The following is a 17793-nucleotide window of genomic DNA, read 5'->3' as shown; positions in this document are numbered from 1 at the left end:
TTTTTGAGCATTTTTTTTTAGCTATTCAGCTTGAATGAATGAGCAAAAATACTCATTCATTCAAAAATCGCTCTGAAAATCGCAATCGCTAGCAATTTCTTTTGTGATTTTGCTGTGCACTAGCCCAAGGGCTGGTTCACACTTGGTGATTTTTCAGCGCTTTGCTGATCGCCCGCGATCAGCAAAGCGCTGCTACTAATGTATCCCTATGGATACACTCACAGTGCAGCGTTTGCGATTTTGATTAATTGCAAACGAATCACAAATGCGCTGCATGTAGCATTTAAAGGGCGATTGCGCTGTGATTCTTGTTCTATTGACTGGAAATCACAAGCGCAAATCTTGCTAAATCTCGAGATTTAGCCTGCAAATTGCGATCGCGCAGCCAAACATGATTGCGGGCAAGCGGCGCTCCAAGCACCAAGTGTGAAGTAACCCTGAGAGACGTATTGGTCTCCCATGCCAAATGTGCTCTGGAAAATAATCTAGAAGCCCTGAGAAAGCGCCCAACAGTAATGAGTGCCCAACCTGACCACCGTTGAAAATCGGCTGGACCAGGCATGGGCTAACTTGGCCCTCCAGCTGTTAAGGAACTACAAGTCCCATAATGCATTTGCCTTTATGAGTCATGACTGTGGCTGTAAGACTCCTGCAATGCATTGTGGGACTTGTAGTCCCTTAACAGCTGGAGGGCCAAGTTTGCCCATGCCTGGGCTGGACTGTGACCAGGGGGGATTCTAATCACCATTTTTGCTGATCGCCCCTAGGTACACTATGCTTGCCCATTATATTTTGTCAGATAAATTGAGCCCCACATGAAATAACCCATATACAATATGTGCAATAAGCCTGTCCCTTGCATGCAAGAAAATATGCAGTGCGCATGGTGTGCCACAACAAAATGGGGCGTGGCCAAAAGAGATTACATATGGGGCCAAATAGCAGACCATCGCCATGGGTAACATCATGCCAAGAAAAGGGGTGCTCCGCACCATGTCAACCTGTTAAAAAAATTAATACATAAATCTGCTCAACAAAAAACAAATGCAAGATCAAAAAAGTTCCATAGAGTAGAGTAAAGGTGTTGAATATCATTATGTCTTCATGTCAACACCTTCAATTTGTGAATAGACATTTTGGCAGCCACTATATTAGTCACTTGATTCTTGGCAAGATCACACAAATCTTTTTCTTTTGAATGTTATATTCAACACCTAAATGTTAAGATCATTAATCCATTGCGGCACATGCTTGACGGCAGGAGGTGTGTCCTCATTTCAGTTCTTCAGTTATTACTTACTTATTATTGTAGGTAATTAAAGGCTGATATAGAATTATTATAGGAGTTGTGGGCAGAAAATGATCCACCCACACACAGCTTGGCTTATACTGTAGAAAAAAATAGCTGCAGTGATGACATTCACCACAAGATGGCAAACTGTGCTTTTGTTAGTGGGAAGAAGAGATAGGAAGTGATTGCATAGAAGGGGCGGGGCCCAGAGAGGAAGTGGAAGACATCACTGTAACTGGCATCAAAGAAGGGCATAAGGTATGTTATTTTATTATATATTCATTGAAAGTTAAGCAACTATATACACACAGACTTATGTACAACTGTACACCCAGATCTGCTGGGGTTTATTGCTCAGATTCAATCTAAGTGGAGACCTTATGGACATGCAGGAGTATCTGGACCTTCACTAGTATAAGTAAGAAATAAGGAGTGTAGCCTTTGTCAAATAAATGGCTGATAGCAGTGAATGGTAGAATTATGCTGTAATAGGTCAAAGTACAAGGACATCAGTCATCTCTACTGCAGTCCATCTACAGAGAAATGCTTTCTTTATAGTTCATATAACCACATTATAAAGAAGGCAAGTCACTGTAATCAGCACTGTGAAGGGCTGTTCCTCTGACCCTTGTCCGAATGGGACCTGCAGCTGTGCCACATTGTAAAGGTCTTGACAAAGTTGCACGCTCACGACCACCGTAATGCATGCTGGGAGATGTAGTCCATGGATGCGAGTACACGTACAGGGCATGTCACAAGAAAGGGTTCGGGACTTTGGCCACAGAGGCTATTGACATGTTTTGTTGCTATGTGAAGGGGCTGGGGGCCGACAGAGCAGCGCACAAGGGAGTGAGTGGGGCAAGAGAGAGAACAATGCCCGCAGCAGCACATGGAAACATCTAGCAGGCTAGTGATGTGTTCTGTTGCTATGCAGGAGGGCACATGGAGCAACGCAGGAGTGACATCACCCGATGAACGCTGTGTGGGGAAAACAATGCTCTCAGCCAATGATCAGCTGAATCGATCCACTGGACTGTTCTCCGGCCGAGGCCTCTGGTGGCATCAGGGGCTGCTGTGTACACATGCTAGATTCTCGGCAGGGGCGGTCATTATTGGCCAACTCAGCCAAGACTCATCAAGCGTGTGTATGAGGCTTTACTCTGCTGATACCAGACAAGTGAGGAGGATTCTGGGAGGTCACATGACATCACTCTTATTCCATTAGTAAAACACCTGAGCAGAGAGGTGAGGAGGATTCTGGGAGGTCACATGGCATAACTTATCATATTTAATAATACCTAAAGGACTGACGAGGTGAAAATCAGTAAAAAAGTTAAATACCTATTTTGCATTAACATCCTTGGGGGACGACATCCGTGCCCCCCGGTCCAAAATATATGAAAGTCTAATGTTTATCAGTACATTACAGAAAATAATGAACTTTATCACAATATGCTAATTTTTTGAGAAGATATATATATATATATATATATATATATATATATATATATATATATATATATATATATATATATATATATATAATTTGACCTCCCAGAATCCTCCTCCAAATTCAGGTGTGTGTTTTTCAAATAAACAAATCAAACATAATAAATATATACATTTAAAGACGGGCTCTAGGTCTGTTACTCCGCCGCATGTGAGTGCACATGCCCGGCTCCCTGGCCCCATCCTCCTCCTGTCCCCCGCATGCTACACATGCGCAGTAGCACAAAACCACCTACACAGACAGGAGGATGACGCAGGGACAGTTAAAGGACTTGTGAGGCGAAAATCAGTAAAAAAGTTAAATATCTATTGTGCATTAACATCCTTGGGGGACTCCACCCACACCCCCGGGTCCATTCCGCTGCATCTCTTTTATAAAGCCATGGCTCCTGTGGGGTCCCGACCCGATTTCTCGGGTCGCCGTCACCTGCCCTAACCAACATGGCCGCCGGGTCCTGCCGCGCCTGCGCTGTTCACGTAGTCGCAAGCGTGGCTTCGCAGCTCTGAGTCCGCTGCCATCTCTGACCTCGTTCCCGGTGGTCTCGTGGACGTAAAGCACGCGTATATAAATATGTATATATATATATACAGTGGTGTGAAAAACTATTTGCCCCCTTCCTGATTTCTTATTCTTTTGCATGTTTGTCACACTTAAATGTTTCTGCTCATCAAAAACCGTTAACTATTAGTCAAAGATAACCTAATTGAACACAAAATGCAGTTTTAAATGATGGTTTTTATTATTTAGTGAGAAAAAAAACTCCAAATCTACATGGCCCTGTGTGAAAAAGAGATTGCCCCCCCTTGTTAAAAAATAACTTAAAGGTGGTTTATTACACCTGAGTTCAATTTCTGTAGTCACCCCCAGGCCTGATTACTGCCACACCTGTTTCAATCAAGAAATCACTTAAATAGGAGCTATCTGACACAGAGAAGTAGACCAAAAGCACCTCAAAAGCTAGACATCATGCCAAGATCCAAAGAAATTCAGGAACAAATGAGAACAAAAGTACTGTAATTGAAATCTATCAGTCTGGTAAAGGTTATAAAGCCATTTCTAAAGCTTTGGGACTCCAGCAAACCACAGTGAGAGCCATTATCCACAAATGGCAAAAACATGGAACAGTGATGAACCTTCCCAGGAGTGGCCGGCCGACCAAAATTACCCCAAGAGCGCAGAGAAAACTCATCCGAGAGGCCACAAAAGACCCCAGGACAACATCTAAAGAACTGCAGGCCTCACTTGCCTCAATTAAGGTCAGTGTTCACGGCTCCACCATAAGAAAGAGACTGGGCAAAAACGACCTGCATGGCAGATATCCAAGGCGCAAACCACTTTTAAGCAAAAAGAACATTAAGGCTCGTCTCAATTTTGCTAAAAAAACATCTCAATGATTGCCAAGACTTTTGGGAAAATACCTTGTGGACCGACGAGACAAAAGTTGAACTTTTTGGAAGGTGCGTGTCCCGTTACATCTGGCGTAGAAGTAACACAGCATTTCAGCAGAAGAACATCATACCAACAGTAAAATATGGTGGTGGTAGTGTGATGGTCTGGGGTTGTTTTGCTGCTTCAGGACCTGGAAGGCATGCTGTGATAGATGGAACCATGAATTCTACTGTCTACCAAAAAATCCTGAAGGAGAATGTCCGGCCATCTGTTCGTCAACTCAAGCTGAAGCGATCTTGGGTGCTGCAGCAGGACAAGGACCCAAAACACACCAGCAAATTCACCTCTGAATGGCTGAAGAAAAACAAAATGAAGACTTTGGAGAGGCCTAGTCAAAGTCCTGACCTGAATCCTATTGAGATGTTGTGGCATGACCTTAAAAAGGCGGTTCATGCTAGAAAACCCTCAAATAAAGCTGAATTACAACAATTCTGCAAAGATGATTGGGCCAAAATTCCTCCAGAGCGCTGTAAAAGACTCATTGCAAGTTATCGCAAATGCTTGATTGCAGTTATTGCTGCTAAGAGTGGCCCAACCAGTTATTAGGTTAAGGGGGCAATTTCTTTTTCACACAGGGCCATGTAGGTTTTGAGGTTTTTTTCTCACTAAATAATAAAAAACATCATTTAAAACTGCATTTTGTGTTCAATTATGTTATCTTTGACTAATAGTTAACGGTTTTTGATGAGCAGAAACATTTAAGTGTGACAAACATGCAAAAGAATAAGAAATCAGGAAGGGGGCAGATAGTTTTTCACACCACTGTATGTATGTATGTATGTATGTATATATATATATATATATATATATATATATATATATATATATATATATATATATATATATATATATATATATATATAAAATGTAACCTGCCTGGAGAGAGGAGGAGGTGTCTAGTAGGTCTTCCCATTCAAATCTGTTATTATAACATACACCTGCCTGGATAGGTAAAGAGTATTCTTAGATGTCCCATGAAGTCACTGATATCTTTAATTAAAACATACACTTGACTGTAAGGGTGAGGGAGATGCTATGAACACATACAGTGATAACTGATACCATCTTTTTTTATTCAATAGGTCAGTCAATTACTCAGCAAGACACTCACCATAGGCTATAAACCGAAAAACCAGTTACATAGTTACATAGTTATTTTGGCTGAAAAAAGACATACGTCCATCGAGTTCAACCAGTACAATTTAGTACAACTCCAGCCCGTCCCCCACATACCCCTGTTGATCCAGAGGAAGGCGAAAAAAACCCCACCAGGCATGGTCCAATTAGCCCCAAATGGGAAAAATTCCTTCCTTACTCCAGTTACAGAGGTCACCAACATAATTGAACTGCATTGGTAGTATCTAGGACACAAGGATTTCTAAAAAGGACACCATGATGGAGAATCAGCCACCCCTCACATCACCAGGTAAGAGGAGATATTTTTTTGTGAAGGAGAGAGCAGTATGGAGGGTCCACCTAGATCTCCCCATCATCAGATAAACACATAGAGGCAATGTATTCAGTCACTGTGTGTGTTTCTCACAGATGGATCCAGTAACAGAAACCCACCAGAGACGTGTACAGGTCCTCTTTATTCCCAGCATATTCCGCAGGAAGATCCCACCATCCACCACCATGATCAGGTAGGCGAAACTGAATGTCTGTAAACAGCACCAAACTCATGTTTTTCTTTGAAGTCTAAGTTTATAACTGATCACATTTCCTGGATTGTATTTTTATGAGTTTAGGATGAAAAAAATACTGATCTGAAAGTGGAGGTTAAGCAAGAAAATGAAGCAAATGTGAGAAGTTCTCCCCAAACTGTTGAGGAGGATTTTACAATGGTGATAGTGAAAAAGGAAGAAGAGGAGACGTATGTGACGGCCGATCAGAAGTCCATAAAGGAGGATGACATGATGGAGACTGTTAAAAAGCATGAAGGTTCTACAAATATTGGAACAGGTAAGTGGAAAACAAAGGGGCTTAATTCATTAAGCTGCACTGCTAAAGCAGCGCACCTTAATGTGAAGGAGCGGCCGCTAATGCATGCTTTACATAGCAGCTTCAAAACAGAGGAAAGAGTAATCCAGGAGCAACTCGCCATATGTAACTTTAATAAAACTTCAAACTTTAATGAGTTTCTACTAATAAAAGCTTCAATGGTAAAAGACATTCAAACAGCAATACTTATCAATCAGGAGGTAGTAAAGGTGTCGAGAAAGCCCTCATAGAGGGGCAAAACGATCGTCGACCATCCTCCGCACCACCTTTACTAACTCCTGATTGATAAGTATTGCTGTTTGAATGTCTTTTACCATTGAAGCTTTTATTAGAAGAAACTCATTAAAGTTTGAAGTTTTATTGAAGTTACATATGGCGAGTTGCTCCTGGATTACTCTTTCCTCTGTTTTGAAGTTATGAACATAAACTGTCTTCATCTGGATGTTGCACCGCTGTAACAAAGTGGATGGTGTTATTGTAAGGCATTTGTGTGCACTCGCTCTATTACTCCTATTGATATATTGAATACACTTTACATAGCAGCACTTGCTGCTTTGTAAGGAGCGTGCCTTCCTTAGGAGCGTGCGTTCCTTAGATAGGAGCGTGCCTTCCTTAGATAGGAGCGCGTGCCTTCCTTAGATAGGAGCGTGCCTTCCTTAGATAGGAGCGTGCCTTCCTTAGATAGGAGCGTGCCTTCCTTAGATAGGAGCGTGCCTTCCTTAGGAGCGTGCCTTCCTTAGATAGTAGCATGCCTTCCTTAGATAGGAGCGTGCCTTCCTTAGATAGGAACGCGTGCCTTCCTTAGATAGGAGCGTGCCTTCCTTTGATAGGAGCGTGCCTTCCTTAGATAGGAGCATGCCTTTCTTCAATAGGAGAGTGACTTCCATAGATAGGAGAGTGCCTTCCTTAGATAGGAGCGTGCCTTCCTATACGTTCTAACTATGTATAGGAAAGCACTCTTCTATCTAAAGGGGCCCACACACCTATCGATTTTACCGCCGATATACAGCAAATTCGATCACTGTGATTGAATCTGCTGTGAAATCGTTGCACAAATGCTGACAGAACGATCAATTTCTGTCCGAAATCAATCGTTCCTGTCGATTCCCGTTGATCCGTCCGTGCGGAAGATTTTTCTCGATCGCCGGGGGGTCGGGAGTGCGTCGATAATGGCGTTCGAATGCCCGACGACCAACGCAATACAGTGGAGATACATTACCTGTTCCGGCCGGCGCGACTCCCCGGTCTCCGCTGTCTTCTTCTCCGCTCTGGGCTCCAGGGCTGCAGCTTCACTGAACTTCCTGTCCCGGCAGGAAGTTTAACAGTAGAGCCCCCTCTACTATTTAAACTTCCCCTGGACAGGAAGTTCAGTGAAGCAAGCCAGCGGGACCGGAGACCAGCGCGGAGACCAGGGGAGTCGCGCTGGCCAGATCAGGTTATGTATAGCTGGCGGGCAGGCGGCAGCGGCAGCTCCACAGATTGTGATCGGTTTCATGCTGAAATCGATTCACAATCTGTTTTCAGCAAAGGCAGCCATACGATCTAGATTCGATCAGAAAGGGAACTATCTGTTTGTCGAATCTGATGGCAAATAGACCTGTGTATGGCTACCTTTAGTAAAGTATGCTCCTAAAGAAGGCACGCTCCTATCTAAAGAAGGCACGCTCCTAAGGAAGGCATGCTCCTTACATAGCTGCGAGCGCTGGTATGTAAGGCATGCATTAGCGGCATGCCTTACATAGCAGCGCTTGCAGCTATGCATTATCTCCTTCACATTAAAAGGAAGGTTCAGGGACTCTGTAAAAAAATTAAAATCCAAATCCACTTACCTGGGGCTTCCTCCAGCCCGTGGCAGGCAGGAGGTGCCCTTGCCGCGGCTCCGCAGGCTCCCAGTCTCCTCCGGTGGTGCACCCGACCTGGTCAGGCCGGCTGCCAGGTCAGGCTCTTCTGTGCTCCAATGTGCGTCTCACTGGTGCGCGCTGACATCATCGGACGTCCTCCGGGCTGTACTGCGCAGGCGCAGAACTACTGAGCCTGCGCAGTACAGCCCGGAGGACGTCCGATGATGTCAGCGCGCACCAGTGAGACGCACATTGGAGCACAGAAGAGCCCGACCTGGCAGCCGGCCTGACCAGGTCGGGTGCACCACCGGAGGAGACTGGGAGCCTGCGGAACCGCGGCGAGGGCACCTCCTGCCTGCCACGGGCTGGAGGAAGCCCCAGGTAAGTGGATTTGTATTTGTATTTTTTTTTACAGAGTCCCTGAACCTTCCCTTTAAGGTGTGCTGCTTTAGAAGTGCAGCTTAATAAATCAAACCCAAAGACCCTGATTCACAAAGCTACAGTAAGATTATTGAGGTGTCCAAGCAGCGCATGGCAATTTTACCACTACTACCCCCATCATCAGATAAACACATAGAGACAATGTATTCAGTCTGTGTGTGTGTTTCCTACAGATGGATCCAGTAACAGAAACCTGTCAGAGACATGTACAGGTCCTCTTTATTCCCAGCATATTCCGCAGGAAGATCCCACCATCCACCACCATGATCAGGTAGGTGAAACTGAATGTCTGTAAACCGCACCAAACTCATGTTTCTCTTTGAAGTCTAAGTTTATAACTGATCACATTTCCTGGATTGTATTTTTATGAGTTTAGGATGAAAAAAATACTGATCTGAAAGTGGAGGTTAAGCAAGAAAATGAAGTGAATGTGAGAAGTTCTCCCCATACTGTGGAGGAGGATTTTACAATGGTAAAAAAGGAAGAAGAGAAGACTTATGTGTCGGCCGATCAGAAGTCTATAAAGGAGGATGACATGATGGAGACTGTTAAAAGGGATGAAGGTTCTACGAGTATTGGAACAGGTAAGTGAGAAACAAAGACCCTGATTCACAAAGCTACAGTAAGATTGATGATGTGTGCAAGGAGCGCATGGCAATTTTACCGTTACTACCGATGACCGCGTAGCAGTTTGTCTAATTAGTGCTCCCCCCCTTCATTACCTAAGTAACAAAAATGTTGGTAAGGTTACCCTTGCACTAGTCAGGCAACGCACCCAATACTGTCACCGGTAGTAACCGTAAAATTGCTGCGTGCTACTTGTACCAAAAAAAGAAAGAATTACTTCATTAAACACAGTTATGGAGAGTCCAAGGAAAATCTGGTAAAATGAGGTTGTATAGAAGTGACAGACCAGCAATACCAATGTCCATTTACATTGTAAGAGTAACTTTACCTATTGTCAGCTAATACCTGGCCATGTTGGATAGTTTTCTGCTCACTAGTTTGTCTTAGTGGTGCTTGTGGCACCTACAGTGGCTTGCAAAAGTATTCGGCCCCCTTGAAGTTTTCCACATTATGTCACATTACTGCCACAAGCATGAATCAATTTGATTGGAATTCCACGTGAAAGACCCATACAAAGTGATGTACACGTGAGAAGTGGAACGAAAAGCATACATCATTCCAAACATTTTTTACAAATCAATAACTGCAAAGTGGGGTGTGCATAATTATTCAGCCCCCTTTGGTCTGAGTGCAGTCAGTTGCTCATAGACATTGCCTGATGAGTGCTAATGACTAAATAGAGTGCAACTGTGTGTAATGTACTGTCAATACAAATACAACTACTCTGTGACAGCCTCAGAGGTTGTCTAAGAGAATCTTGGGAGCAACAACACCATGAAGTCCAAAGAACACACCAGACAGGTCAGGGATGAAGTTATTGAGAAATTTAAAGCAGGCTTAGGCTACAAAAAAGATTTCCAAAGTCTTGAACATCCCACGGAGCACTGTTCAAGCGATCATTTAGAAATGGAAGTAGTATGGCACAACTGTAAACCTACCAAGACAAGGCCGTCCAACTAAACTCACAGGCTGAACAAGGAGAGCGCTGATCAGAAATGCAGTCAAGAGGCCCATGGTGACTCTGGATGAGCTGCAGAGATCTACAGCTCAGGTGGGGGAATCTGTCCATAGGACAACTATTAGTCGTGCACTGCACAAAGTTGGCTCTTATGGAAGAGTGACAAGAAGAAAGCCATTGTTAACAGAAAAGCATAAGAAGTCCCGTTTGCAGTTTGCCACAAGCCATGTGGGGGACACAGCAAACATGTGGAAGAAGGTGCTCTGGTCGGATGAGACCAAAATGAAACTTTTGGCCAAAATGCAAAACGCTATGTGTGGCAGAAAACTAACACTGCACATCACTCAGAACACACCATCCCCACTGTCAAATATCGTGGTGGCAGCATCATGCTCTGGGGGTGCTTCTCTTCAGCAGGGACAGGGAAGCTGGTCAAAGTTGATGGGAAGATGGATGGAGCCAAATACAGGGCAATCTTGGAAAAAAACCTCTTGGAGTCTGCAAAAGACTTGAGACTGGGGCGGAGGTTCACCTTCCAGGAGGACAACGACACTAAACATAAAGCCAGGGTAACAATGGAATGGTTTAAAACAAAACATATCCATGTGTTAGAATGGCCCAGTCACAGTCCAGATCTAAATCCAATTGAGAATCTGTGGCAAGATCTGAAAACTGCTGTTCACAAACGCTGTCCATCTAATCTGACTGAGCTGGAGCTGTTTTGCAAAGAAGAATGGGCAAGGTTTTCAGTCTCTAGATGTGCAAAGCTGGTAGAGACATACCCTTAAAGACTGGCAGCTGTAATTGCAGCAAAAGGTGGCTCTGCAAAATATTGACTCGGGGCTGAATAATTACGCACACCCCACTTTGCTGTTATTGATTTGTAAAAAATGTTTGGAATAATGTATGATTTTCGTTCCACTTCTCACATGTACACCACTTTGTATTGGTCTTTCACGTGGAATTCCAATAAAATTGATTCATGTTTGTGGCAGTAATGTGACAAAATGTGGAAAACTTCAAGGTGGCCGAATACTTTTGCAAGCCACTGTAATGTGTAACTGATGAAAGATCTATCTCCATTCCTCAGTATAAATTCATAGCTCAAGCAAATGGGGAGATATTATACACCATATGAAAGGCCCATCTCCATTCCTCAGTATAACATTATAGTACCAACAAATGAGGATATACACCATATGAAAGCCCATCTCCATTCCTCAGTATAACATCATAGTGCCAACAAATGAGGAGGAGATACTGTACACCATATGAAAGGTCCATCTCCATTCCTCAGTATAACATCATAGCACCAACAAATGAGCTGCAGATACTGCACACCATATGTAAGCTCCATCTCCATTGCTCAGTATAATCTAGCTGCTGAATGGGATTGCACCCTTAATCTAATGTGAGATCTCTTCCCTATAGGCGGCCGTTATGTGGGAAATTCTCCTGATGAATCAGTTGCACACAAAGACAAGAAGAAACAAGAATGTTCAGAATGTGGTAAATGTTTTCCATCAGTTTCCTCTCTTGTGGTCCATCAGAGGAAGCACACCCAGGAGTGCCCTTTCCCTTGTCTAGAGTGCGGCAAATCATTTAAGACAAAATACATCCTGTACGTACACCAGAGAGTCCACACCGGCGAAAAGCCCTTTTCATGTTCCGAGTGTGAGAAATCATTCATAACAAAATCAGATCTCAACCGACACCAGAGGGGTCACACTGGTGTGAAGCCTTTCTCCTGTTCCGAGTGCGGCAAAAGTTTTCCACAAAAAGGAGGCCTAAAAATTCATTTAAAGGTCCACACTGGGGAGAAGCCCTTTTCATGTTCCGAGTGTGGGAAATGCTTCCCTGAGAAACAAGGTCTTCTTGTGCACCAGAAATACCACAGAGGCGAGCGGCCGTTTTCATGCTCCGAGTGCGAAAAGTCATTCATAACAAAAACTGATCTCATCCGGCACCAGAAGCTACATACTGGCGTGAAGCCCTTTTTGTGTTCTGAGTGTGGGAAATCCTTTCTGTTGAGGAAAGATCTCATCATGCACCAGAAGATTCACGCTTTAGAAAATCCCTAGTGTGACAAACATTTTTCAGAGAAGGAAAGTCTCAGTAAACCTCTGAAAACTGACCATGGCTTCCAATGTTCAAGTTTGGAGCCCATCAAAGACTCCACTCTCTAGGCTGAATAACAGTCTGGGAGCCATCTAAACTCTTCCCCCTATCAAGTCATCACTAGGGATGACCCTGATTAGGAGAACTCATGGAGAAGCATGTGATCAGTTTGATCAGCTGATAGATTTGTAAGGTCCTGATTTGCGGTGATGACTTCCTGCTTTAACACATGATCAGGACCAGCAAATCAGAACCTTACAAATCTATCAGCTGATCAAACTGATCACATGATTCTCCATGAGCTCTCCTAAACAGGGCCATCCCTAGTCATCACTCACAGGATGGGAGAGGGGAGTAGATTCCATCTGGTCTTGTGCTGTCATCACAAACCTGATCACCTGACCCCGCCTCCCTCCTCTGTGCTGCTGCTGATAGGTTAACTTTTTGTGCCCAACACTGCAGCTCTACAGAGTCCCATGATCAGTTACAGTGTAGTTCCTCCTGGTACTGTGTGTATAAATACATTTACCATTCACACACAACCCCCTTAGCAGTGGGATTATAAATAAGTAAATGAGCAGTGAACAATTGTATTTCAGGTAGGGCAGGAGATGAGAGGTACACATGGATTTTACAAACACTCTGGAGGGGGTGTGACAATGTCTGACAGCAACCCCCTCCACAGCGCTGCCTACCCTAGTGGCTGCCAGCCTATCCATTGGCTATTATTCATTAAACAGCTTCAGCATAGAGCTAGCCATGTCCCTTCATATAAACTGCACCAGCACAAATACCAAGTATCACGGCTAGTAGAGCTGCTCATGTGTAGCAGAACTCACAGTCAGGATTAGGTCAGGTGACAGGAGTGGCACATGGTCATGTCATGTAAATCCGGGCCTTACTCATCTATCACCTGATTAAACCGATCACATGCTTCTCCATGAGTTCAGCTGCACACAAACAACACGGCTAGTCAACTGCTGAAGAGGGGAGGAGGAGAGAATCGCTTAGGACAGCATTTTTATTAATAATTGACTGAGGGAAACACCTGCCTGTCAGTGGACCACAAAGGCAAAGGTAATGTGTCAGAAACCACTCTATGCACAAAATACAGCGTGCCGTCTGAGGGATGTAATGTTGATGGGTCTGTTTGGTCCCCCAAGCTAACAATGAAGGTGTGATGTGAACATTTTTTGTTACCAGGAACTGAATGTCTGGACCACTAAATTGCACTAAACAGTCTTCCGGAATTCTGAAAATGAGTTTTGTTAACTGCAGGACTGTAGCTCAACTTGGGTTTTTACAGAGAAGTGTAAAGCACTCATACAGAGAATTGTACAGACACATACACATATCGATATTCCCCCAAGCAGATTCAATCACTCGGGGGGGGGGGGGGGGCACGGAGAGCGTCAGTACATCCATGGCCTATAGCGTGGCACAGTATCAAACATGGTGAAATCTATTGAAAATCTATGCAGTGTGTGGGTAGAATAGATCCCTTTCTGGTCAGATTTAGATCGGAAATGGATTGATGTGTTTGCCACAGTAGGATGTAATCTTTGTGTGTATGGCCACCGTAAGAGAGTTTGATTTTATTTGAGGCAGTTTAGAGACCATACAGAGAAATAACTGAATAACTGAAATATTGGAAGAGATGTTGGCAGCCTATTTACAATGACTTACATGAGTTGGATGGCATAGCCGATCCTGCAAAGCTTCAAGAAGAAACCAGATGTGTTCATAGCTGTGCAGTCTTGTGGTCCCTTTATATCATCTTCAGATTTCTGTTTCTTTTATCTCTTTGCTGCAGATTTCTGGTTCCTTTATCTCATCTCTGTTGCAGATTTCTGTTTCTTTTATCTCTTTGCTGCAGATTTCTGGTTCCTTTATCTCATCTCTGTTGCAGATTTCTGGTTTAGGGATGATCCACGAGATACAAACAATTCAGTTAATGCAGGATAATGCAAATGTAGGCAGCTTGAAAATTGACCAATCAGTTTAAACTTTGGTGGGAATTGATTGGTTGATTTTCAAGCTGCATATATTTGTATACAAAATGTACATACTCCTGCATGAACTGAAAATTATTTGCATCTCATTAATCATCCCTTTTCTGGTTGCTTCATCTTTTCTCTTCTGCAGATTTTTTGTTCCATTTTCTCTTCTTTGCTGCAGAATTCTGGTTATTTCATCGCTTCTCTGTTGGTTGTTATTTTTTCTGATTGATGCTGTATATTTCTACTTCCTTTGTATTGTCTTTGCTGCATATTACTAGTTCTTTTATCTTATCCCTGGATGATGCAGATCGGAGCTCAGCAGTATGGAGATTCCTGTATGGTATGGGGGTAAAGGGGTTATAAACTGGTCCAGCCTCCCTTAAAGTGAACAGGAAAACTACGGAGATCTTTATTTAACTGTATAGGAGATCATTCCAATTGATCATATGAATAGGGATGGTCAGTGAAATGCAAATAACTCTGAGTTGATTAATCATTATGCAAGTTTTGTATACAAATGTATTCATCTTTAAAACAGACCAATCATATTCCACCATGGTGGGATTTGATTGGTCTATTTTGAGACTGCACAAATTTACATACAAACTTTGTATCATCTCAGAGTTACTTGCATCACACTGACGATCCTTCCTGAGTGATAAATACTTCCTGCACTTGCCCTGTCAGTAATATTCAGCTTTGCTTCTCTCCATTGTGTCACTGCTTTCCTCTGTGTCACTGTTTGGTTGTTTTATATTTTGCTGTTCAGAATTGCAAATAAATCTGAAGTTTCAAAAACTAGTATTTTGATTTTTACACTTCCTTTTTTCAAATGACCGGTGCTTCTTAGGTGATTGTTAGAGAATGTTAATGAGGTGCTAATTATTATGGATGAGCTCTGGCGTTTGGAACCCGAATTCCGATTAAAACTGGCAAATCGGATGAAAATCGGTGGTGCCAAGAGCATGCCCGATCAACGATTCGACCAATTTCGGACCAAAATTGGTCAAATGCATTGATCAGACATGCTGGGAAATCTCGGGCCGATGTCCTTGATCAGGTACGCGGTGGTATCTTCCCCAGTGCCCCTGCATTTGTACTGTACCTGTCATGCTGCCCACTAGTATTGTCTTCATGCAGATTTATGTAAATTTTAATGTGAATATATGCAGCTTAAAATTGGACCAATCGAGTCACACCCAGGTTTAGATTGTTTGGTCCATTTTCAAGCTGCATATATTTGCATAACATTTACATAAATCTACATGAACTGAATGAAGGAAATATTTGCATGTTATTAGTCATCCCTACTATTATATACTATTCTTAGCAAGCATATTGCAACAATTTGCCCATTTTTCACTAGTGATAGAGGATCATTATTAGTTTACCACCTAGGTTGGAAAGTTATTTTTTTAATCCAAGCTAGATTCAGAGTTTAGAAGTGTAGAATAGATATATGATACAAGACCTTTATCTAGCGAGAAAATCTTTACAGCGAATCTCAAATTACGTAAAATTTAGATCTACATTTTTTTCCATTATAGGGTTCCAGTAATTAAATATTTGATTGGCATGGAAAGTTTCTGTATGGGCTGGTACACACCAAGAGCGCTTCTGAGAACTTTTCAGATCGCCAGTGCTTTGAAAAGCGCTTGGCTGCTGAAACCCTATGAGGGTGTTCGGAAAGTCGCCAACGGGCTGCATGTAGCATTTTTTTTTTTTTACACTATGCTTGCCCATTATATTTTGTCAGATAAATTGTGCCCCACATGAAATAACCCATATACAATATGTGCAATAAGCCTGTCCCTTGCATGCCAGAAAATATGCAGTGTGTATGTCGTGCCACAACAAAATGGGGCGTGGCCAAAAGACATTACATATGGGGCCAAATAGCAGACCATCGCCATGGGTAACATCATGCCAAGAAAAGGGGTGCTCCGCACCATGTCAACCTGTTAAAAAAAAATGAAATGAATACATAAATATGTTCAACAAAAAACAGATGCAACATCAAAAAAGTTCCATAGAGTAGAGTAAGGCTTCTTGCACACCAAGACGTTGCATTAGGTGGCACGTTAAGGTCGCATAACGTGCACCTAACACAACGTATGGTGCTGCAAGAGCCGACGGTAGAGTGAGCCGCGTTAGGCGGCTCGAGTCCTATAATGTCTCCCAGAGTGGCGCTGATTGGCCAGCGGGACCACGTGATGCGGAGCGAGACACTCCGCATCACGTGGTCCCGCCGGCCAATCAGCGCCCGCCAGTGCAGTGAATATTAAGTAGCCATGTGCGCGGCTACTGTAGCTGGCTCTCCCCGCCTCCTCCGCCCCCCACTGCGCATGTGCAAACAGTCTAACGCGGCTATAGCCGCTCCAACGCCGTAGCATGCTGCACTTTGCACAGAACGTGCAGCGTTACATGTAACGCAACGTGGGCTGTGTGAACAGAATCAGAATCAATTTATTTTCGCCAAGTAAGTTTGCACCTACAAGGAATTTGTCTTGGCAGTTGCTTAACAAACACAAACAAAAAACAATACAAGGACAGACAGTGTGAATATTACAAGTTAAGGACATTATAAGTATAGTGGCAGTAAGCAATGTGAGAATTGTTCATGTTTAGTTCTGTGCTGATTACTTTCAGTCCTAGCAGCTCTAACGTGGTTCAGCATTAAGTATGGCTACCGCTTGAGGAAAAAAACTGTTCCTGTGTCTGGAGGTTTTGGTAGCGATTGACAGGAATCTTACTCCTGAAGGCATGCGCTGGAAGATGGAGTGAGCTGGGTGAGAGGGGTCAGAGGCAATTTTGGTTGCTCTCTTTCTGCACCTGCTAGCGTAAAGATCCTGCAGAGAAGGTAAGCTACAGCCAATTATCCTTTCCGCTGATCGGATGATGCGCTGCAGCCTCCCCTTTTCTAATGCTGAGCAGGAGCTGAACCATACAGTCATGGATGATGTTATGGTGGATTCGATGATTGCAGTGTAGAACTGCACCATTAGCTTTTGAGGTAGGCCAAACTTTTTCAGCTGCCGCAGATGGTACATTCTCTGTTGTGCTTTCTTGACAATAGTGGCAGTGTTGTTGTCCCATTTTAAGTCGTTTGAGATCGTGGACCCAAGAAACTTGAATGACTCTACTTGGGTTATTGTGGATCCATTTATGGTTAAGGGGAGGTGCTGGGGGGGAGATCTCCTAAAGTCTATTATCATCTCCATGGTTTTGAGAGCATTTAGTTCTAAATTGTTGCTGCTGCACCAGGAGGAAAGCTGTCCCACCACATGCCTGTATGCAGACTCATCCCCGTTTTGAATGAGACCAACAACTGTTGTGTCGTCTGCAAACTTCAGAACCTTAACAGATGGATCTGTGGAGATGCAGTCATTGGTGTAAAGTGAGTACAGCAGTGGGGAAAGTACACAGCCCTGGGGTGCACCAGTACTGACTGTCAGAGAGCTTGATGTGAGTTTGCCAAGTCTAACACGCTGTCTTCTGTCGGTTAAGAAGTCGGTTATCCATTTGCAGAGGGATTCAGGTATGTGTAGCTGGGAGAG

General features: G+C 43.5%; 1 protein-coding gene across 1 annotated transcript; it reads left to right on the top strand.

Annotated features, from left to right (window-relative positions):
* The first annotated feature begins 1491 nt into the window (after positions 1-1491).
* Positions 1492-15037, top strand: LOC137534853 (gastrula zinc finger protein XlCGF57.1-like). The gene is made up of 7 exons (XM_068256523.1): positions 1492-1549; positions 5333-5676; positions 5796-5893; positions 5999-6212; positions 8707-8804; positions 8910-9117; positions 11550-15037. Exons 2-7 carry the CDS (start codon positions 5643-5645, stop codon positions 12197-12199), a joined length of 1302 nt encoding a protein of 433 aa, XP_068112624.1. The 5' UTR covers positions 1492-1549; positions 5333-5642; the 3' UTR covers positions 12200-15037.
* Positions 15038-17793: the final 2756 nt, after the last annotated feature.

Source organism: Hyperolius riggenbachi, chromosome 10, assembly GCF_040937935.1.
Source record: "Hyperolius riggenbachi isolate aHypRig1 chromosome 10, aHypRig1.pri, whole genome shotgun sequence".
NCBI lineage: Eukaryota > Metazoa > Chordata > Amphibia > Anura > Hyperoliidae > Hyperolius > Hyperolius riggenbachi.
Note: the sequence above shows the minus strand (reverse complement) of the source record. Positions and strands in the feature narration are given on the sequence as shown.

What these genes read in the sequence shown, in the direction of transcription:
- LOC137534853 (XM_068256523.1), top strand. Translation starts at nt 5,643, where the DNA reads ATGATGGAGAATCAGCCACCCCTCACATCACCAG. An exon ending in GCCACCCCTCACATCACCAG is followed by an intron (nt 5,677 to 5,795) that starts GTAAGAGGAGAT and finishes TGTTTCTCACAG; the next exon opens with ATGGATCCAGTAACAGAAAC. An exon ending in TTCTACAAATATTGGAACAG is followed by an intron (nt 6,213 to 8,706) that starts GTAAGTGGAAAA and finishes TGTTTCCTACAG; the next exon opens with ATGGATCCAGTAACAGAAAC.